The following is a 20,388-nucleotide window of genomic DNA, read 5'->3' on the forward strand; positions in this document are numbered from 1 at the left end:
TTGGTTGGTTGGACATTTTCTAAGGCTGAAAGGGAACCACCAGTCTGGGGATGGGTGAAGATGTGTGGGATGAAAATTGTAGGAGATAAAGGTGTGACTACGGTAAATAGGTACAGATTGCTGTAGCAGAAATTAAGCAGCTTGCACAGTATAGTCTCAGTCTTCTCTCTCTCTCTCTCTCTCTCTCTCTCTCTCTCTCTCTCTCACACACACAACACAGTGTGTGTGCGTGCGTGCGTGCGTGCGTGCGTGGGTGTGTGTGTGTGGGCGCGCTCGCGCACTATGAGTCTCTGAATGGTGTGTGGGGTAGGTACTTGGTGTATCAGAGTAACATTCTTTCTGCCTTTTCAATTTGTGGATGGTACGTAGGAAGAGAAACGGAGAATTGGTATATATGTACATGTATTTGTGTGTTGATACCAAATGTGGACATTATTTGAGGTGCTAATTGTAGGATTTAATATATTGCTTGATTGACATGAGTAGTTCTAAGTGAAGCAACAACACCTTACCTTTAAGGGATATACATATTTTTTCACATGTCGTAGATTTAAATGTATGCAGCAACTAAAGTGCTCTTGCGTAACACTCTTAGAGTGCTTTACTGTATTGAGTCTTAAATGTTAAATTACTAGGAATTAATTAAAAGTCAACAGACTAATTCCTGTTGCCATTGGAGGCCTTGTCGTACATGCAAGTATTCCTATCAGGCAACAATTAGACACGGGAAAATCCAGGATGGAATGTAACAATATATGAGTGTGGTTTCAGTTGTCTGAGACTGCAGTTGTGTGTGTGTGAGTGGGGGGGAGGGGGGGCCACGTGTCCATGTCTGTCTGTTGTTGACGAAGGCCTTAACAGCCGAAAGCTATAATTGTGAGAATCTTTTCGGTGTGCCTATCTGTGACTCAGTATCTCCGCTATATAGTGAGTAGCAACTTTCTTCCCAAAATATTCCCATTAGGCAGTAATCTTTCTGTTTAGTTTTGTTGAATTGAATTTTCTCATTTTGAGAAATGACAAGAAGCAACCTGAAGTATTTCTTTATTTTCAACAACTGTTTTCAACAGACTTTGCTGTCATCTTCCAATCTTGAACATTTTTGTTACAAGGCTAGTACAACCTATTCTTGAATATTGGTGAAATGTGTGGAACCAATACCAAAGAGGACTAACGGAGGACACAGAGCATACACAAAGAAGGGTGTGACGAAGCAAGCTGGGATAATTTTACTTCACCTCTTGTTTTGCCATCCGTTCCTTAAATTCGATTTGTTACTTCTAACTATTTACCATTAGCATATGCAAGTATAATCTGCATTTTCATATAAGATAAAGGTTGACCCTCAGTTTTAAATTTTTTAACAGCAGATCTAATTTTGTGCTTAGTTTTATGTATGTAATTGATTTTCTAATTTCTTTTGACTATTCCTGGTTGGTACCGTTTGTTATAGGGTTAAATGAGTAATTGCTTCATAACTTAAATTCTGTTGTTGACTTAAAAACAAATATAAATTCTGTAATAATTGTAAACATTTGGAAGACGAAATGCTAGTAATGTTAAAGTATGTATTTGACTCTATTCAAAAACATCGTAGAGAAGCCAGCCCTTAAATACCTGCAAAGTAATTAACAGTTTTGTCAAAAGTATTGTTTGCATAACGATAGCTGTGAATTTCATCATTTAAACAAATAATTTGGCCTAAATCTGGTAGTAGAAGAAACTGTTAAATGGAATGAATTTTTTGATGTATTAGTTAATTTAATGAGTTAAGTTTTAATTGTAATTTCTGTAAATTTAACTTCGAACAATGTGTAGTTTCAGCACCTATTGTTGTTAGAATATATAAGGGCTTGGTTTTTGGTCATGAGACAATCAGTCCACGGCTGAGTTTCGGACGAAGAACCTGTGTTGGTTAGAACAACAACAGTGTATCAACTTAACAGTGAAATAAGTGTTACACCAACTGGCCATTAAAGCAATGACAGTGACTGGTCTATTTATTTGAAAGACTGTGAACTGTATGTTTAGGCTTTTACTGGTTGTAGATGTTCAACAGTAAACTATTGTAGCAGTATGTGGAGGTTTGCCTGAAACCTATTAATGAGGCTTATTGAAGGTTAATCAATAGTGCACGGGCCATATAACTGTGTAATATTGGGCAGTTGTAAACAGTGAAAGTAAAAGACTGTGAATCGCAACTGTGCATCTGTTGGCTGCATTATTTGTCAGTGTCCATATTACAAAACCCATTTTTCAACCACTGTAGCAATTCAGTACATTGACACTGAGGGCAACAAACAAAGAAACAAAGTAGGTGAAGCGCTACAAGGGTCAGCACCAATGGTCACATGTTTGTTTGACTTATGGGAGAGCATCGCAGAAATGTCAGTAAACCCGAGTTGCTAGACACTAACTATCAGTTAAACCCTACTCATGACATTTTAAGAACCAGTGGTGAGTGTAGAAGCGAGAGATGTCACCAGCCCTGTACATACCATTTCCACGGACACTACAGAGGCAAAATTTGACTAATTAAAGCACGCACAGGGGCAATACTGCATCGACACGATGTCCTTGATTTATGGCTTTCAGAATATTGTGGGTAAAATGTGAGTTGGGTTTCATATGACAGATGTTTTTGTCATTCTGTTTGTTCCAGGATTTCTAAAACAGATTGGTGGCAATGGTACTGAACTGTAGTTTTGTGGATCACTTCTGCTACCACTCTTGTAGACAGATGTGACCTGTGCTCTCTCCCAATCACTTGACACAGTTTTTAGTGCAAAGCATTTTTTGTATTTAAAATTGGAGCTTACTCAATTGAAAAAAAATTCTGTACAGAATATGACAGAGATTCCATTAGAACATGCAGCCTTGTTTAATTTTAGCAATTTCAGCTGCTTACGGACACCACTAACACTAACATCTATACAGCTTTAATACTGTTTGTCTTTATGACAGCTAATTGTAGCCTGGTAGATTTGAAGAAAAGCTATTGCTTTTTCAGTTACACTGAATAACTGCAAGAAGGGAATTACATAACTTATAACTTAAGACTGGACAAAATGACAAAATATAGGACCAGCTGACATGACAAGCAAACGGTAGCAAAAATGTAGACTGAAAAGCTCACACCTGTAGTAGCACCCATTCATCCGTGGCTAAATAATAATACTCTCTCTCTGTTAATTCATTTGTGTCCCTTTCGTCTTGTGTGTTCACTGTATACTTCATTTTTAGGGTTCTGTACCTCAGTTGCTAAAAACAGGACCCTTGTAGGATCATTTTATTATTATGTCTCCGTTTTCTCAGGAATGCTCAGAGGCATCAAGTTGAAATTTCCAAAATCTACAGTCCCTTGGCAGTGTAAAACATTTAAGCTTATAAGTCTATGCAGTCAACAGATACGTCCATTGATGTCACATATTTTGATACTCTCAGACTCGCACATCAAAACCTGTAGATGAACTGTCTATATACATACGTTAGTACGGGTTCCTCATAGTGTGAGTCCTACTTGCACTTGTGCGGTATTTTTCCTAATAGTGTGTATTTTTACTATTTTTATTTTACTTAATTTTATCATTGTTGACTGAGTTACGGCTTTGGTTCTAGGAAGCTAATCGTCCAGAGAATCGTGCTGTGCGCCCATGGATAGTTGTCTACGGCCACCGTCCCATGTACTGCTCCAACAACAACACCGATGACTGCACGTTTTATGGAACATTAACACGCATTGGTCTTCCCGTAGTCAAATGGTGAGTTTTCTTCCTTCAGCTGGCAGCCTTGGCATTTCTATTATTTTGCATTAAATCTTTTTTGTCTCAGATAACTTTAATCTTGCTTCAGATATGAGTAATCTCTTTCTACTTAGGTGAATAGTGACCAGCTCTCTCATATGAAGACAAGCATATTTTTGCAACTTCATTGATCATTAAGATCTAGGCATCAACTCATTTTCAGACACACAGGCGAATACAAAAGAACAGTTTCCATACAATATCACCTGTCTATAGAGGTACACGAGTATATGTAAGGATTTTCCATTTACTGGAAAAACTGGAGTTGCACAACTTGGTGTTGGGTTTCTTATGTATACACAAAGGATTAGGTGTCTATCAGTCTCATCTCAAATTACTTCAGACTCACAAAAGGTATTTGTAACCTCTTTTCATGTAAACAAACAATGGACATTGGCTCATAAAACAATGACGAATGCATTTCTGTAACTTCATTTATTATCAAAAATGATCTTTTTTCCCACTGTAATATGCGATCTGTACAAGACAAATTCACAGACACACAGACTTGCATCGAGAGTGTTGTTAACATATTGCTTACCTTTGCAGTCCAAATTTGTATAGAGGTTGGCCTCAACAACTCAAAAATTGTGACATTTAACAAAATTTTCATATTATTTCTCGTGGGTTTGTAAGAGAGATACAGTATTGAATTTGTCTCGTACAGATCGCATATTACAGTGGGAAAAAAGATCATTTTTGATAATAAATGAAGTTACAGAAATGCATTCGTCATTGTTTTATGAGCCAATGTCCATTGTTTGTTTACATGAAAAGAGGTTAAAAATACCTTTTGTGAGTCTGAAGTAATTTGAGATGAGACTGCTAGACACCTAATCCTTTGTGTATACATAAGAAACCCAACACCAAGTTGTGCAACTCCAGTTTTTCCAGTAAATGGAAAATCCTTACATATACTCGTGTACCTCTATAGACAGGTGATATTGTATGGAAACTGTTCTTTTGTATTTGCCTGTGCAGTGAACTAAAATTAAGTAACTGGATCAAAATGTGAATAGTAAAGAGCTGTTTAACAATTAACAGTACTGTCAGCCCTCACATCTCCCATTCGAGGAAAGCTTGTGGAAGTGAGCCGAGCCAGTAGATATTGAAAGAATCCATATAGTTTGGTTACATAGCCAGTGATACCCAAAGTTGTTTATGGAAAACTGATAAGGTTGCAATGAAAATCAAAAATTTAGAATGAGGAAAAGGTAAAATGGAATAGCAGAAGTGCCGACTCATGCGTTATTTGGTCGGTTTTTACATTCATGCCTTCTTTTTAAACTTATTGATTTATTACTATTACTTTTTTAGTTATGTCATCTGACTGAGTTGATGTCTCCGAGTAGCACTTGCACACTACGCCCTCAGTTACTCGTTGGATAGATTCCAATGTTAGTCTTTCCTTACAGTTCTTACCTTCTACAGTTCCCCATAGTACCATGGAAATGATTCCCTGATGTCTTAAAGCTTGTCGTGTCATCCTGTCCCCCCTCCTTGTCAGTGTTTCCCATGTAATTCTGTCGGCACCAGTACTGCAGAGACCCCCCCCCCCCCCCCCCTCTCCACCATCAGCCCACCTACTTTTTAGGATGCTTCTGTAGCACCACATCTCGAACGCTTCAGTTCTCTTATCATCTTCCCACAAAGTCCATGATTCACTTCTGTACAACACTGTCCTCCATACTAGTAGACTTAAGGGAATGCCCTCTTTGCGTATGCTAGTCTGCTTTTTATGTCCTCCTTGCTTCATCTGTCATAAATTATTTTGCTTCATGGCAACAATTCTTTCAGTTTTTTGTGCTTCATGGTCTCTAATTTTGATGTAAATTTCATCACTAATCTCATTTCTGCTACTCCTCAACACTTTTGTCTTTCTTCGGTTCATTCAAATTCCATATTCTGTGCACTGTGACCTGTTCATTTTGTACAGTATGTCCTTTGTTGCTCCCACTGAGGATAGAAATGTCATCAGTTATATCCTTTCATCCTGAATGTTAATAACATGCCTAAACCTATCTTTCATTTCTGTCACTGCTGCTTCAATGTACAGATTGTGATCAATAAGTGAGAAAGGCTGCATCCTTGTCTTCAATCCTTTTTAATCCAAGCACTTCTATCTTTTTCTCTGTTGTGACTCACCGATCTTTCAAAGTGCCGCCGTGCAGTTACGCGTGTCCTCTGCATGCGGCGCTGTCTGCCAGCCATGCAGCAGCAGCCCCACCTAAGCGGCCAGCCAGCCAGCGGCCGCTAGACTCGGACTCAGTTATGATTTGACTGTTAAAGTGTACACACGTCTTGCTCTGTGACTTTCATGTATTGCGTCTTCCTTGAAATATATTTGTTCAACTTGAAGTTATAATAGTCTCCCAATCTTATTGTTCCCTCGCGGTTCCTACACATTTTGCTTATTACCCGTCTTTCTTATTTTCTTCAGAATTTACATCATCCTGCACCATGTTACATTGTCAAACACTTTCTCTATGTCGATAAATCCTATGAAGGCGTCTTGATTTTTCTTCCATTATCAAGTGCAACATCAGAACTGTCTCTCTGGTGCCTTTATCGTGTCAAAGTCAAACTGATTATCAATTAACAGATCATCAGTTTTCTCTTCCACTCTTCTGTGTATTGTTCATGTTTGCAACTTTGATGCATAAGCTAATTGTACAACAGTTTTCACAGTTACCGGTCCTTACTATCTTCTGGATTGTGTAGCTGATATTTTTCCACCAGTCCCACATGTTCCACACGTCAGTTTGCATAATTTTCTGAAGGAATGTTACCTATGCCTTCTACTATATTTCATCATTAGGTCGTCTATAACTCTGTTACATTCTGACTGTAATACTGGATCACCTACGTCATCCATACTGAATCTCAATTCTTCTTCTATCACATCATCACACATTTCTTCCCCCTTTCCACATATCTGCCCTACCATCTGTATTTAACAATGGAATTCTCCTTGCATTATTAATTTCACTCCTTTGCTTTTAGTTCTGCTGAATATTTTTTGACTTTTCTGTATGCTGAATCTGTCCTTACTACAACCTTTCTTGTCTCCGCATTTTTCTCACAACCATTTTGCCCCAGCTTCCCTGCACTTCATATACATTTCATTCCTCAGTGACTTGAATTTCTATATTCCTGTCAGTTCCTGAGTATTTTCATACTTCGTTCTTTTGCCAATCAGTTGAAGTACTTATCCTGTTATCTGGGATTTCCTAACTGTTGTCTTCCTTGCATGTGTATTTGTCTGTGAATGCACTTTTTAGAGGTGTCCATTTCTCTTCAACTGAATTGCCTACTGTGGTGTTCATTAACACACTACACACACTCTTAGAGAACCTTAAACGTACATAGCCATTCCTCAGTACTTCGGTATCCCATTTCTTTCCACGCTGATTATTTTGAACTTCAGTCTGCTCTTCATCGTTACTAACTTGCAATAAGGGTCTATATCTGCTCCTGCATATGCCTTACAGTCAAACATCTGATTTTATAATATCTGTTGGGCCGCCTCCTCTTTTAACAATGTATTCTGTATTATTTGCTGAAACTTACTGCAGAGCTGTATTAGTCCTTGTCCTCTGACATTGCTGCTACTGATCCCAAATTCCCCCATAACCCTGTCTTCTATTGTCACCTACGACCGCATTCCAGTCACCCATGATTGTTAGATTTTCATCTCCATTTATGTGCTGAATTTCACATTCAGTATTATGGAAAGAATAGTTGCTACTCATCATGTAGTGGAGATGCTCATTCACAGATAGGCACAACAAAAAGATTGTCAGAAAGTGAGCTTTTGTCCAACAAGGCCTTTGGCAAATATAGACAACATATACATACACATTCATGCAAACGCAACTCAGTAGCCAGAGAGAGAGTGTGTGTGTGTGTGTGTGTGTGTGTGTGTGTGTGTGTTTTTTTTTTTGTCTATATCTGACGAAGGCCCTGTTGACAGAAATCTCAGGTTCTGACAGTCTTTTCGTGTGTGTGTGTGTGTGTGTGTGTGTGTGTGTGTGTGTGTGTGTGTGTGTTTTTGTCTATATCTGATTAAGGCCCTGTTGACAGAAATCTCAGGTTCTGACAGTCTTTTTCTTGTGCCTACCTGCGACTCAGAGAGGTGGTGAGTAGCAAGTATACTTTTCTTAATATTATTATAATCCTTTCTGGATTTTCCATTGTTTGACATTCAGTATCCTCATATACTTTCTCCATCTCTTCATCTTCTGCTTCTGATGTTGGTATGTGTACTTGAACTACTGTTGGTGCTGATTTGCTGTCAGTTCTGATGGAAAAATATAACCTGTGGTGTAGGGGTAGCATCTTTGATTAGCAATCAAAACGTTATCGGTCCCGGGTTTGAATCCCACACTGCGGTGTAAGAAGTCACCCACATTCTGCCAACAGCCTTGTCAAGAGGGCAGAGAAGCGGACAGAGGTTCAGGGCACTCTCTGGTCCTAGGAGTGGAAAACTGCCCCTAAAGGCGGAAGAATCAGCAATGATCAACGACATGAGGATGCAGAAGGGAATGGGAACCACTGCATTAAAGACATGTAACGTGTATCCACAGGACATGTGGCCTGTGATTGAAAAAGTGTCATGATGATCTCTATTGGCAAAAGGTTTTGGAGTAGCCCCCTTCAGATCTCCATGAGGGGACTGCCAAGGAGGAGGTGACTGTGGGAAAAAGACTGCATAATCAACAAAAGGATAACGTTCAAAAAGTCAGGGCGTGGAATGTCAGAAGCTTGAACATGGTAGGAAAACTAGAAAATCTAAAGGGGGGAAATGCAAAGGCTCAGTGTAGATATAGTAGGGGTCAATGAAGTGAACTGCAAAGAAGACAAGGATTTCAGGTGAGATGAGTATAGGGTAATATCAACAGCAGCAGAAAATGGTATAACCAGAGTAGGATTCGTTATGAACAGAAGATATGGCAGACAGTGTGTTACTGTGAATGATTCAGTTATAGAATTGTTCTTATCATAATCGACAGCAAACAAACACCAACAATGATAATTTAGGTATACATGCCAATGTCGCAAGCTGAAGGTGAAGATATACAGAAAGGGTAACACAGTATGTAAAGGGAGACGAAAATCTAATAGTCAAGGGCGACTGTAATACAATTGTAGGGGAAGGAGTAAAAGAAAAGGTTATAGAAGAATATGGGCTTGGGTCAAGGAATGAGAAAGGAGAAATACTAATGGACTTCTGTACTAAATTTCTACTCTGTTCAAGAATTACAAGAGGAGGAGATGGTATACTTGGAAAAGGCTGGATGATACTGGAAGCTTTCAGTTATATTAAGTCATAGTCAGACAAATTCCGAAATCAGATAGTGGATTGTAAGGGCATATCCAGGAGCAGATATATACTCAGATCAGTCTATAGTGGTGATGAAGAGTAGGCTGAAGTTAAAGACATTAATCGGGAAGAATCTATATGCAAAGAAGTGGGATATGGGAGTACTAAGGAATGATGAGATACACTATGTGGTCAAAAGTATCCAGACACCCCAAAAAACATACATATTTCATATTAGGTGCATTGTGCTGCCACCTACTGCTGGGTACTCAATATCAGTGACCTCAATAGTCATTAATAGTGTTCGGATCGATATGCACTTGAAACCCACGAAATATGCACCAAAACTCCTCGAAATATGCAGTTAAAATATGCTCTTACTGCCAGTATATGCCTTTAAATATGTAGCTAACATTCTTTAATAATTCATTTCTCTTAGGTAAATTCTTTAAAATATGCATCTTACTTGGGAAAATTAATGAATAACCATCAAATATTTTCAATAATGCCTATAATTCAATGAATAAAATGAAGTATAACATAGGTACTTATAGTAAGTTAGATAAATTCTAAAAATTAGAGTTTGTTTGAACTACCAAGATTTTTTCCATATTCTCTACAAGAAATTTTTTCCTGTGGTCAGATAATAACATTTTCAATCCTGAAAATGATCGTTCAACATCACATGACACTACAGGTAAAAATTTAAGAGTAGCGACATCAGACAACGTGACATCATCTAGATTCTCGGAGCGTTTCTCTCCTTCCAGTAACTGAGCGATCTTCGAATCGTAGTCCAACCAGGATATCTGTGAAGAACTGCATCCAATTTTCTTCTAAGTTTCTGACCAATCAGTGGTGGCCAACTCTTGCTCTGTGTCCTGAGTCCTTTGACAAGGAGCCACTGCCTTCGTAACTTCCATGTTACAAGTCTCAAGTTCCTCAGTTAGGTCTGGAAGGCCACCCAAGTGCACTCGGATGAAAGATAGGCTGTGTATCACACTGGAATTCTTCAGGGCATCCTTGGCTTTTGGTATAACAAAATTTTCGCTATCTTCAAAACCCTTTAGGACCTCGAACAAGAAAGTAGTAATCTAGTGAATGTGGGTTTCAATCGGAAACTGCTGTACAGAGAAATAAGCTTAATATTATAATTCTATGTTGTGTTTGTTTTCTTTGCTTATTCAATTTACCCAGAACTAAATACACGTCCATACCTCTTCCACTTTTCTGTGGTTGTCTGCATAATAGTTTGCAGCTGAAATCCACGTTCCCCACCTTGTAAAGTCTGGTCCAGGTGGCAGAGGACAGTCAATATGAGCAGTCTTGAAAGCTCTCACTCGACTTGGTGCTTTGATGAAGACCTTCTTTGCCGAAGATTTGAGGCTGTTGATCTCTGGCGGTTTGGCTCTGCCCTCTTCAGCGACTCGATGGATGCCATGAGTCAGACACATTAGGTAAATAATTTTAGGGTAAAACACTCGGAGACCCTCTTTGGCCTTCAGCATATAAACGGCACTATCCATCACAATGGCCAAAACCTAGTTCTCGCCATGTTTCTGTTCTTCACATCTCCATAGCACGCCTGAAAGAAAATCAAAGGACTTTACAAATTTTAAAAAAATTTTGGTTATTGGCTCGGGATATGATGTGAAGAACTGCACTCTTATATTATCTATAATTTATTTTAAACTATTCAGTATTGGTGAAACTTGCGCAATGCTCCCTGCAGCGTGCGTGCAATCGTGGCGTGTGTCGTTCGTTCCACTTCTTTGCATAGTATGAGGTGTCCTCATGCAGCCTCATCAGCAGAGAGTTTTCCAACTATGATGTGTGCCATATACCGACTGCAAGAATCAGTGGTTTCGTTAACAGATAGCCAGACTGGAGAATTGCCAATGTCTTTCCTAATATTCTCCAATTTCTAAATTTAAAAAATACACATAAACATGTGGATACTACATAGGAGACATACACACAAAAACAATTTTACAAAAATAAATACTCAGACATAATTTAAATTTATTTTTTGAGTTTGATTTTAAAAAACAACTGTTATTTTGGCCCATGTATATACCAAATTATATCCATTGACTTTCACATACCTATGTTCATAAAAATTACCAAAAAACCTTACCTCTCCATACAGTGAGTCCATATGGTTATTTCTGAGCTTTAAACCTTACCTTTCCATACAATGGGTCCATATAGCCCTTTCTGAGCGTTGATTCTTTTCCTGTATATTTTTTCGAGAAGGTCCTTAATCCTTCATTCTCCAGCTTATTCAAGGGGATGTTTGCTTTTATTAAAGCCTTGCAAAGATCTTCATTGAACTCATTTTTGTCGTCCATATGCTTTGAAAATGGGGAGATCAATGGCTGCTGTGAAGTTTTTAAACTGTCTCTTGGTTACGTTGTTCTGGTGCTGAGATGTCTTTTTATGCTCATCCAGTTGAAATTTTTTCTCAACCCTGATCTACAGCATTGGAGGAGTGAATAATTATCAATAAGTATGTACAATTGTACAAAACTGTAAGAAACGGTGTGTACCAGCGAGATGGTCACTCAAAAAAGTGAATTAAGACTACAAATAAGTTTCTAAATATTGAAACTTCAATCCCCTCATAACATGTAACATCTCTTTTCTTAATCTTTTCTTAATCTGCAAGAACGCCGAAGGTAATTCCTGAAGGTATCTTTTGTTCCTTCCCATTCGTACATAGAAAACATGCATGCAGATTTACAGATGAACTTAATAATTGTTTTAATTTCTTGGAAAAATTATCGAAAAAGAAAAAAAAATTAAACTTACCTCTTTTTCACATAGTTGGCAGAATATTATTTTTCCGTCTGTTGTGAAAGCACAATCGCTCCCGATCCATTTCCGTAAATTATTGGTTTTTGGCCCGGGCATATTTATAATTTGAAGGAGGTTGCAAAGAGTCGATGTGAACAGCACAGAAACCCTCGCAAGAATGATTCATATTGCGAAATGCCAAAATAACTAGTAGGGCACTGTTGGCACACTGCAGAGATCAGGTGAGCGACCTGAACACACATAAACTACGGGCAACAAATACTGAAGCACATTTCTACTACCCCCCCATGAACCATGGACCTTGCCGTTGGTGGGGAGGCTTGCGTGCCTCAGCGATACAGATAGCCGTACCGTAGGTGCAACCACAACGGAGGGGTATCTGTTGAGAGGCCAGACAAACATGTGGTTCCTGAAGAGGGGCAGCAGCCTTTTCAGTAGTTGCAAGGGCAACAGTCTGGATGATTGACTGATCTGGCCTTGTAACAATAACCAAAGCGGCCTTGCTGTGCTGGTACTGCGAACGGCTGAAAGCAAGGGGAAACTACAGCCGTAATTTTTCCCGAGGGCATGCAGCTTTACTGTATGGTTAAATGATGATGGCATCCTCTTGGGTAAAATATTCCGGAGGTAAAATAGTCCCCCATTCGGATCTCCGGGCGGGGACTACTCAGGAGGACGTTGTTATCAGGAGAAAGAAAACTGGCGTTCTATGGATCGGAGTGTGGAATGTCAGATCCCTTAATCGAACAGGTAGGTTAGAAAATTTAAAAAGGGAAATGGATAGGTTGAAGTTAGATATAGTGGGAATTAGTGAAGTTCGGTGGCAGGAGGAACAAGACTTCTGGTCAGGTGACTACAGGGTTATAAACACAAAATCAAATAGGGGTAATGCAGGAGTAGGTTTAATAATGAATAGGAAAACAGGAATGCGGGTAAGCTACTACAAACAGCATAGTGAACGCATTATTGTGGCCAAGATAGATACGAAGCCCACACCTACTACAGTAGTACAAGTTTATATGCCAACTAGCTCTGCAGATGACGAAGAAATTGAAGAAATGTATGATGAAATAAAAGAAATTATTCAGATTGTGAAGGGAGACGAAAATTTAATAGTCATGGGTGACTGGAATTCGAGTGTAGGAAAAGGGAGAGAAGGAAACATAGTAGGTGAATATGGATTGGGGGACAGAAATGAAAGAGGAAGCCGCCTGGTAGAATTTTGCACAGAGCACAACATAATCATAACTAACACTTGGTTTAAGAATCATGAAAGAAGGTTGTATACATGGAAGAACCCTGGAGATACTAAAAGGTATCAGATAGATTATATAATGGTAAGACAGAGATTTAGGAACCAGGTTTTAAATTGTAAGACATTTCCAGGGGCAGATGTGGACTCTGACCACAATCTATTGGTTATGACCTGTAAATTAAAACTGAAGAAACTGCAAAAAGGTGGGAATTTAAGGAGATGGGACCTGGATAAACTAAAAGAACCAGAGGTTGTACAGAGATTCAGGGAGAGCATAAGGGAGCAATTGACAGGAATGGGGGAAATAAATACAGTAGAAGAAGAATGGGTAGCTTTGAGGGATGAAGTAGTGGAGGCAGCAGAGGATCAAGTAGGTAAAAAGACGAGGGCTAGTAGAAATCCTTGGGTAACAGAAGAAATATTGAATTTAATTGATGAAAGGAGAAAATATAAAAATGCAGTAAGTGAAACAGGAAAAAAGGAATACAAACATCTCAAAAATGAGATCGACAGGAAGTGCAAAATGGCTAAGCAGGGATGGCTAGAGGACAAATGTAAGGATGTAGAGGCCTATCTCACTAGGGGTAAGATAGATACCGCCTACAGGAAAATTAAAGAGACCTTTGGAGATAAGAGAACGACTTGTATGAATATCAAGAGCTCAGATGGAAACCCAGTTCTAAGCAAAGAAGGGAAAGCAGAAAGGTGGAAGGAGTATATAGAGGGTCTATACAAGGGCGATGTACTTAAGGACAATATTATGGAAATGGAAGAGGATGTAGATGAAGATGAAATGGGAGATATGATACTGCGTGAAGAGTTTGACAGAGCACTGAAAGACCTGAGTCGAAACAAGGCCCCCGGAGTAGACAATATTCCATTGGAACTACTGATGGCCTTGGGAGAGCCAGTCCTGACAAAACTCTACCATCTGGTGAGCAAGATGTATGAAACAGGCGAAATACCCTCAGACTTCAAGAAGAATATAATAATTCCAATCCCAAAGAAAGCAGGTGTTGACAGATGTGAAAATTACCGAACTATCAGCTTAATAAGTCACAGCTGCAAAATACTAACACGAATTCTTTACAGACGAATGGAAAAACTAGTAGAAGCCAACCTCGGGGAAGATCAGTTTGGATTCCGTAGAAACACTGGAACACGTGAGGCAATACTGACCTTGCGACTTATCGTAGAAGAAAGATTAAGGAAAGGCAAACCTACGTTTCTAGCATTTGTAGACTTAGAGAAAGCTTTTGACAATGTTGACTGGAATACTCTCTTTCAAATTCTAAAGGTGGCAGGGGTAAAATACAGGGAGCGAAAGGCTATTTACAATTTGTACAGAAACCAGATGGCAGTTATAAGAGTCGAGGGGCATGAAAGGGAAGCAGTGGTTGGGAAGGGAGTAAGACAGGGTTGTAGCCTCTCCCCGATGTTGTTCAATCTGTATATTGAGCAAGCAGTAAAGGAAACAAAAGAAAAATTTGGAGTAGGTGTTAAAATTCATGGAGAAGAAATAAAAACTTTGAGGTTCGCTGATGACATTGTAATTCTGTCAGAGACAGCAAAGGACTTGGAAGAGCAGTTGAATGGAATGGACAGTGTCTTGAAAGGAGGATATAAGATGAACATCAACAAAAGCAAAACAAGGATAATGGAATGTAGTCTAATTAAGTCGGGCGATGCTGAGGGAATTAGATTAGGAAATGAGACACTTAAAGTAGTAAAGGAGTTCTCCTATTTGGGGAGCAAAACAACTGATGACGGTCGAAGTAGAGAGGATATAAAATGTAGACTGGCAATGGCAAGGAAAGCGTTTCTGAGGAAGAGAAATTTGTTAACATCCAGTATTGATTTAAGTGTCAGGAAGTCATTTCTGAAAGTATTTGTATGGAGTGTAGCCATGTATGGAAGTGAAACATGGACAATAAATAGTTTGGACAAGAAGAGAATAGAAGCTTTCGAAATGTGGTGCTACAGAAGAATGCTGAAGATTAGATGGGTAGATCACATAACTAATGAGGAAGTATTGAATAGGATTGGGGAGAAGAGAAGTTTGTGGCACAACTTGACCAGAAGAAGGGATCGGTTGGTAGGACATGTTCTGAGGCATCAAGGGATCACCAATTTAGTATTGGAGGGCAGCGTGGAGGGTAAAAATCGTAGAGGGAGACCAAGAGATGAATACACTAAGCAGATTCAGAAGGATGTAGGTTGCAGTAGGTACTGGGAGATGAAAAAGCTTGCACAGGATAGAGTAGCATGGAGAGCTGCATCAAACCAGTCTCAGGACTGAAGACCACAACAACAACATTTCTACTACAATAATCCATCTTTCAACTATGAACCATCACACGTCTTTAGCATCCATGAAGGTGAGAGACTACCTAAGTGGAAAAACAAGACTATTTCCCTCCATAAGCTACCCACGTTTACCTGAAAGGCTTTTATTCTGATTGCTCATCCAGTATTATCTCATTTTGGAAATTCATTGGCCTAATATTGTGGGAGGTTCTTTGGTTGCCAGGGAACAAAATGAACCTCAGTATGACCTCTAAATGTCAAAAATATGCATCTTTACGGCCATTTCCTCTAAATATGACAATAATATGCTCAAATGTCAAAAAATAGGCAAATATATGCATTTTAAATTTGAATATAAAGTAGCCTAGTACCTCCAAAATATCATAATTCGTGAAGATACAACACCAAGTACCATAAAAAAATTACATGCAAAATCAGAACTCTAGTCATTAGACATTGTGAGAGAGCAGAATGGGCCGCTCCGCAGAACTTACAGACATAGAACGTGCTCAGGTGATTGGGTGTCACTTGTGTCATATGTCTGTACGTGAGATTTCCACACTCCAAATCATTCCCAGGTCCACTGTTTCCGATGTGATAGTGAAGTGGAAATGTAGAGCACAAAAGTGTACAGGCCGATCTCGTCTGTTGACTGACAGACACCGCTGACAGTTGAAGAGGTCGTAATTTGTAATAGGCAGACATCTATCCAGTGCATCACAGGGATTCCAAACTGCATTAGGATCCACTGCAAGTGCTATGACAGTTGGGGGGGAGGTGAGAAAACTTGGATTTCATGCTCGAGCAGCTGTTCATAAACCATACATCATGCCAGTAAATGCCAAACGAGGCCTCGCTTGGTGCGAGGAGCGTAAACATTGGACGATTGAGTAGTGGAAAAATGTTGTGTGGAGTGACGAATCACAGTACACAATGTGGCGATTCGATGGCAGGGTGTGGGTATGATGAATGCCTGGTGAACGTCATCTGCCAGCGTGCTTAGTGCCAACAGTAAAATTCAGAGGCAATGTTGTTATGATGTGCTCATGTTTTTCGTGGAGGGGGCTTGCACTCCTTGTTGTTTTGGATGGCACTATCACAGCACAGCCCTATATTGATGTTTTAAGCTCCTCCTTGCTTCCCACTGTTGAAGATCAATTTGGGGATGGCGATTGCATCTTTCAACACGATCGAGCACCTGTTCATAATGCACGGCCTGTGGCAGAGTGGTTTCACAACAATAACATCCTGTAATGGCCTGACCTGCACAGAGTCCCGACCTGAATCCTACAAACACCTTTGGGATGTTTTGGAATGCTGACTTCGTGCCATGCCTCACCTCTCCTCAGGGCAGCACTCCATAAAGAATGGGCTCCCATTCCCCAAGAAACCTTCCAGCACCTGACTGAATGTATGCCTGCGAGAGTGGAAGCTGTCATCAAGTCTAAGGGTGGGTCAACACCATATTGAATTCCAGCATTACCAATGGAGGACACCACAAACTTGTAAGTCATTTTCAGACAGGTGTCCGGATACTTTAGATCACATAGTGTACGCTTGAAGTTCTCTAAGACTATAGATACAGTAGTAAGGAAAGCTCAGTTGACAGTACAGTTGAAGAGGAATAGATATCTCTAAAAAGGGCCATCACAGAAGTTGGAAAGAAAAAATGTAAGTACAAAAAAGGTAACTGCGAAGAAACCACGGGTGACAGAAAAAATACTGCAGTTGATCGATGAAAGGAGGAAGTACATAAATGTTTCAGGAAACTCAGGAATACAGAAATACAAGTCACTGAGGAATGAAATAAATAGGAAATGCAATCGAAATGGCTTCATGAAAAATGTGAAGAAATCCAAAAAGATATAATTGTTGGAATTAAAGACTCAGCATACAGGACAGCCAAAATAACCTTCGGTGACATTGATAGCAAGGGTGGTTATATTCCAAGTGCAATGGGAATTCCACTCTTAAATGTAAAGGAGAGAGAGTGGATAGGTGGAAAAAATACTTGAAAGCCTCTGTTAGGGGGAAGATTTGTCTAATGTGATAGAAGAAGAAACAGGAGTTGATTCAAAAAAGATAGGGGATCTAGTATTAGAATCAGAACTTAAGAGGTATGGAGGACTTAAGATCAAATAAGGCAGAAGGGGTAGATAACATTCCATCAGAATTTGTAAAATCATTGGTGGAAGTGGCAAAAAAATGACTGTTCATGTTGGTGTGTAGAATGTATGAGTTCGGCGACATGCCATTGGACTTTTGGAAAAAATTCATGCACACAGCAACGAAGACTGTAAGAGCTGACAAGGGCGAGAATTATCGCACAGTCAGCTTAACAGCTCATGCATCCAAGTTGCTGACAAGAATAATGTACAGAAGAATGGAAAAGAAAATTGAGGATGTGCTAGATGACAATCAGTTTGGCTTTAGAAAAGGCAGAGGCATGAGAGAGGCAATTCTGACATTGTGGTTGATAATGGAAGCAAGACTACAGAAAAATCAAGACATATTAATAGCATTTGTCGACCTGGAAAAAGGGTTCGATAATGTAAAATGGTGGAAGATGTTCGAAATTCTGAGAAAAATAGGGGTGAGCTGTATGGAGAGATTGGTAATATACAATTTGTAAAGAGCCAAGAGGGAATAATAGAGTGGATGACCAAGAAGAAAGTGCTTGGATTAAAAAGGGTGTAAGACAGGGATTTAATCTTTCACCCCTAGTGTTCAATCTGTACATCGAAGAAGCAATGATGGAAGTTAAAGAAAGGCTTGGGAGTGGAATTAAAATTCAAGGTGAAAGGATATCAATGATACGATTCGCTGATTACATTGCTATCCTGAGTGAAACTGAAGAAGACGTAAATGATCTGCTGAATGGAATGAACAATCTAATGAGTACAGAATATGGATTGAGAGTAAATCGTAGAAAGAAGAAAGTAATGGGAAGAAGCAGAAATGAGAACAGTGAAAAACTTAACATTAGGATTGATGGTCATGAAGTTAAGGAATTCTGCTACCTAGACAGTAAAATAACCAATGATGGACGGAGTAAGGACAATAAAAGCAGACTAGCAATGGCAAAAAGGGCATTCCTGGCCAAGAGAAATCTATGAGTATCAAACATAGACCATAATTTGAGGAAGAAATTTCTGAAAATGTACATCTGGATTACAGCTGTGTATGGTAGTGAAACATGGACTTTGGGAAAACCGGAAAAGAGGAGACATAAGGGAATGACTTCCACGATACTAGAGGGAGCTGTAGAGGGCAAAGACTGTAGAGCAAGACAGGGTTTGGAATACATCTGATAAATAATTGAGGACATAGGTTGCAAGTGCTGCTCTGAGGTGAAGAGGTTAGCACAGGAGAGGGATTCGTGACAGACCTCATCAAAACAGTCAGAAGACTGATGACCCAAAAAATAACTAATAATAATAATAATATAAAATAAAATAAATGGAAGGATTCCAAGGCAAGAGGGAGAAGGAGACAGGGTCAAAATGGTCTGAGGAGAGAAAAAGGATACATAGTGAAAAGATGAAAGAATACTGGAGGAAAAAGAAAGAACAACAAAGAAGGAAGCATTAAAATTGGTGCGTGGTCCTTAGATGACCCAAATAAAGAAAGAAGGAAAGAAAAAAATAAATCGTATCAGTGAGTTGCTCAAGTAACCCACTGTAAGCTTTTGTAACTAGTTTTTCACACATTTTTCACGGAGCTGAATCCGAATTTTCGCAGCTCCACCAAAATTTTAGCCCAAGGAAAAAATACAGACATTTTTACTTACAATTCAGAAATGAAGCAATTTTCAATAAAGTTGACTATGTATGAAAATGAAGAGGATAACATTTTCCTAAGATTATGTTTGAGTGAACTTTATCGACAGGCCAACCGTATGTTGTGTAGCACATGTAGAAGTTTGCATGATTTCAGGTGCCAGCACCAAAACCCAATTCCTCATCCATCAGTATGCTATGATGTGCATTCAAATGGCAAAATGAAAACTTTTGTCTCTCCCACAATTCAAAGGTTTTCAGATACCTGATGTAATTCCCATAATAACCATGTCTTTTTTAGAATATGGTAATAATAATAATACTCGGGGCGGACCAAAACTATCACATCCTCGAGGATAAGTACCCGGAGTAAAAACCGGCGAAACTAAGAAAACTAACACAAAAGCCCAGACACGTCTGTGTGGTAACCACCGGTACTCTGGCTAGCGTCTGTCACCAATGGTGCGGCTGATACGAGCTCCAGGAACTGAAAATCCCTGGTTCTACCAAACTGGCGCAAGCCAGACAAATTACAAGCATAATGGCAAGTACACCTAACAACAACATTACCCCAGGTGGACGATCCACCCGTCGCAAGATGGCAACCAGGCACACGGATTCTGGGGGACCTGGAGATGTACTAAAGGGCGAGTCGGAGCGCTCTGGCAAACTACCCAAGAAAACACACACATACTTTGGCACCTTCAACATACAGACACTAATACAAACGGGAAAATTACACAATGTAACAATGGAACTCACCAGTCAAAAGATCTCGATCCTAGCGCTACAAGAAACAAGATACACGGATTCAGACACAATAGACTACGGAAACTACAGATTCTTCAAGAGTGGAACCAACAGGAAAATCGGCAAAGGAGGAGCACTCCTCGGCATGGCCTTCGCAGTAAACAAAAACATCCTAGACTCAGTAAAAGAAGTCAACGCGATCAACAACAGGCTCATGACCATGCGAATCAAACACTCCAACAAGAACTACACCCTCATCAACGTACATGCCCCCACGAACGCAGACAACAAGGACAAACCAGAAGAAACAGACAAATTCTGGACAAACTCGAAACCACCCTGGCAAAAATACCC

General features: G+C 39.5%; 1 protein-coding gene across 1 annotated transcript in view; it reads left to right on the forward strand.

The window, feature by feature from the left end:
- LOC126424810 (acid phosphatase type 7) overlaps nt 1-20,388 on the forward strand; it is a 110,847-nt gene that overhangs the window by 41,297 nt on the left and 49,162 nt on the right. Inside the window, exon 6 of the mRNA XM_050087601.1 lies at nt 3,619-3,761. Coding sequence (XP_049943558.1) covers nt 3,619-3,761 — 143 coding nt within the window. The remainder of the gene's footprint in view (nt 1-3,618; nt 3,762-20,388) is intronic.

The sequence above is a fragment of the Schistocerca serialis genome, chromosome 10 (genome assembly GCF_023864345.2).
Source record: "Schistocerca serialis cubense isolate TAMUIC-IGC-003099 chromosome 10, iqSchSeri2.2, whole genome shotgun sequence".
Taxonomy (NCBI): Eukaryota; Metazoa; Arthropoda; class Insecta; order Orthoptera; family Acrididae; genus Schistocerca; species Schistocerca serialis.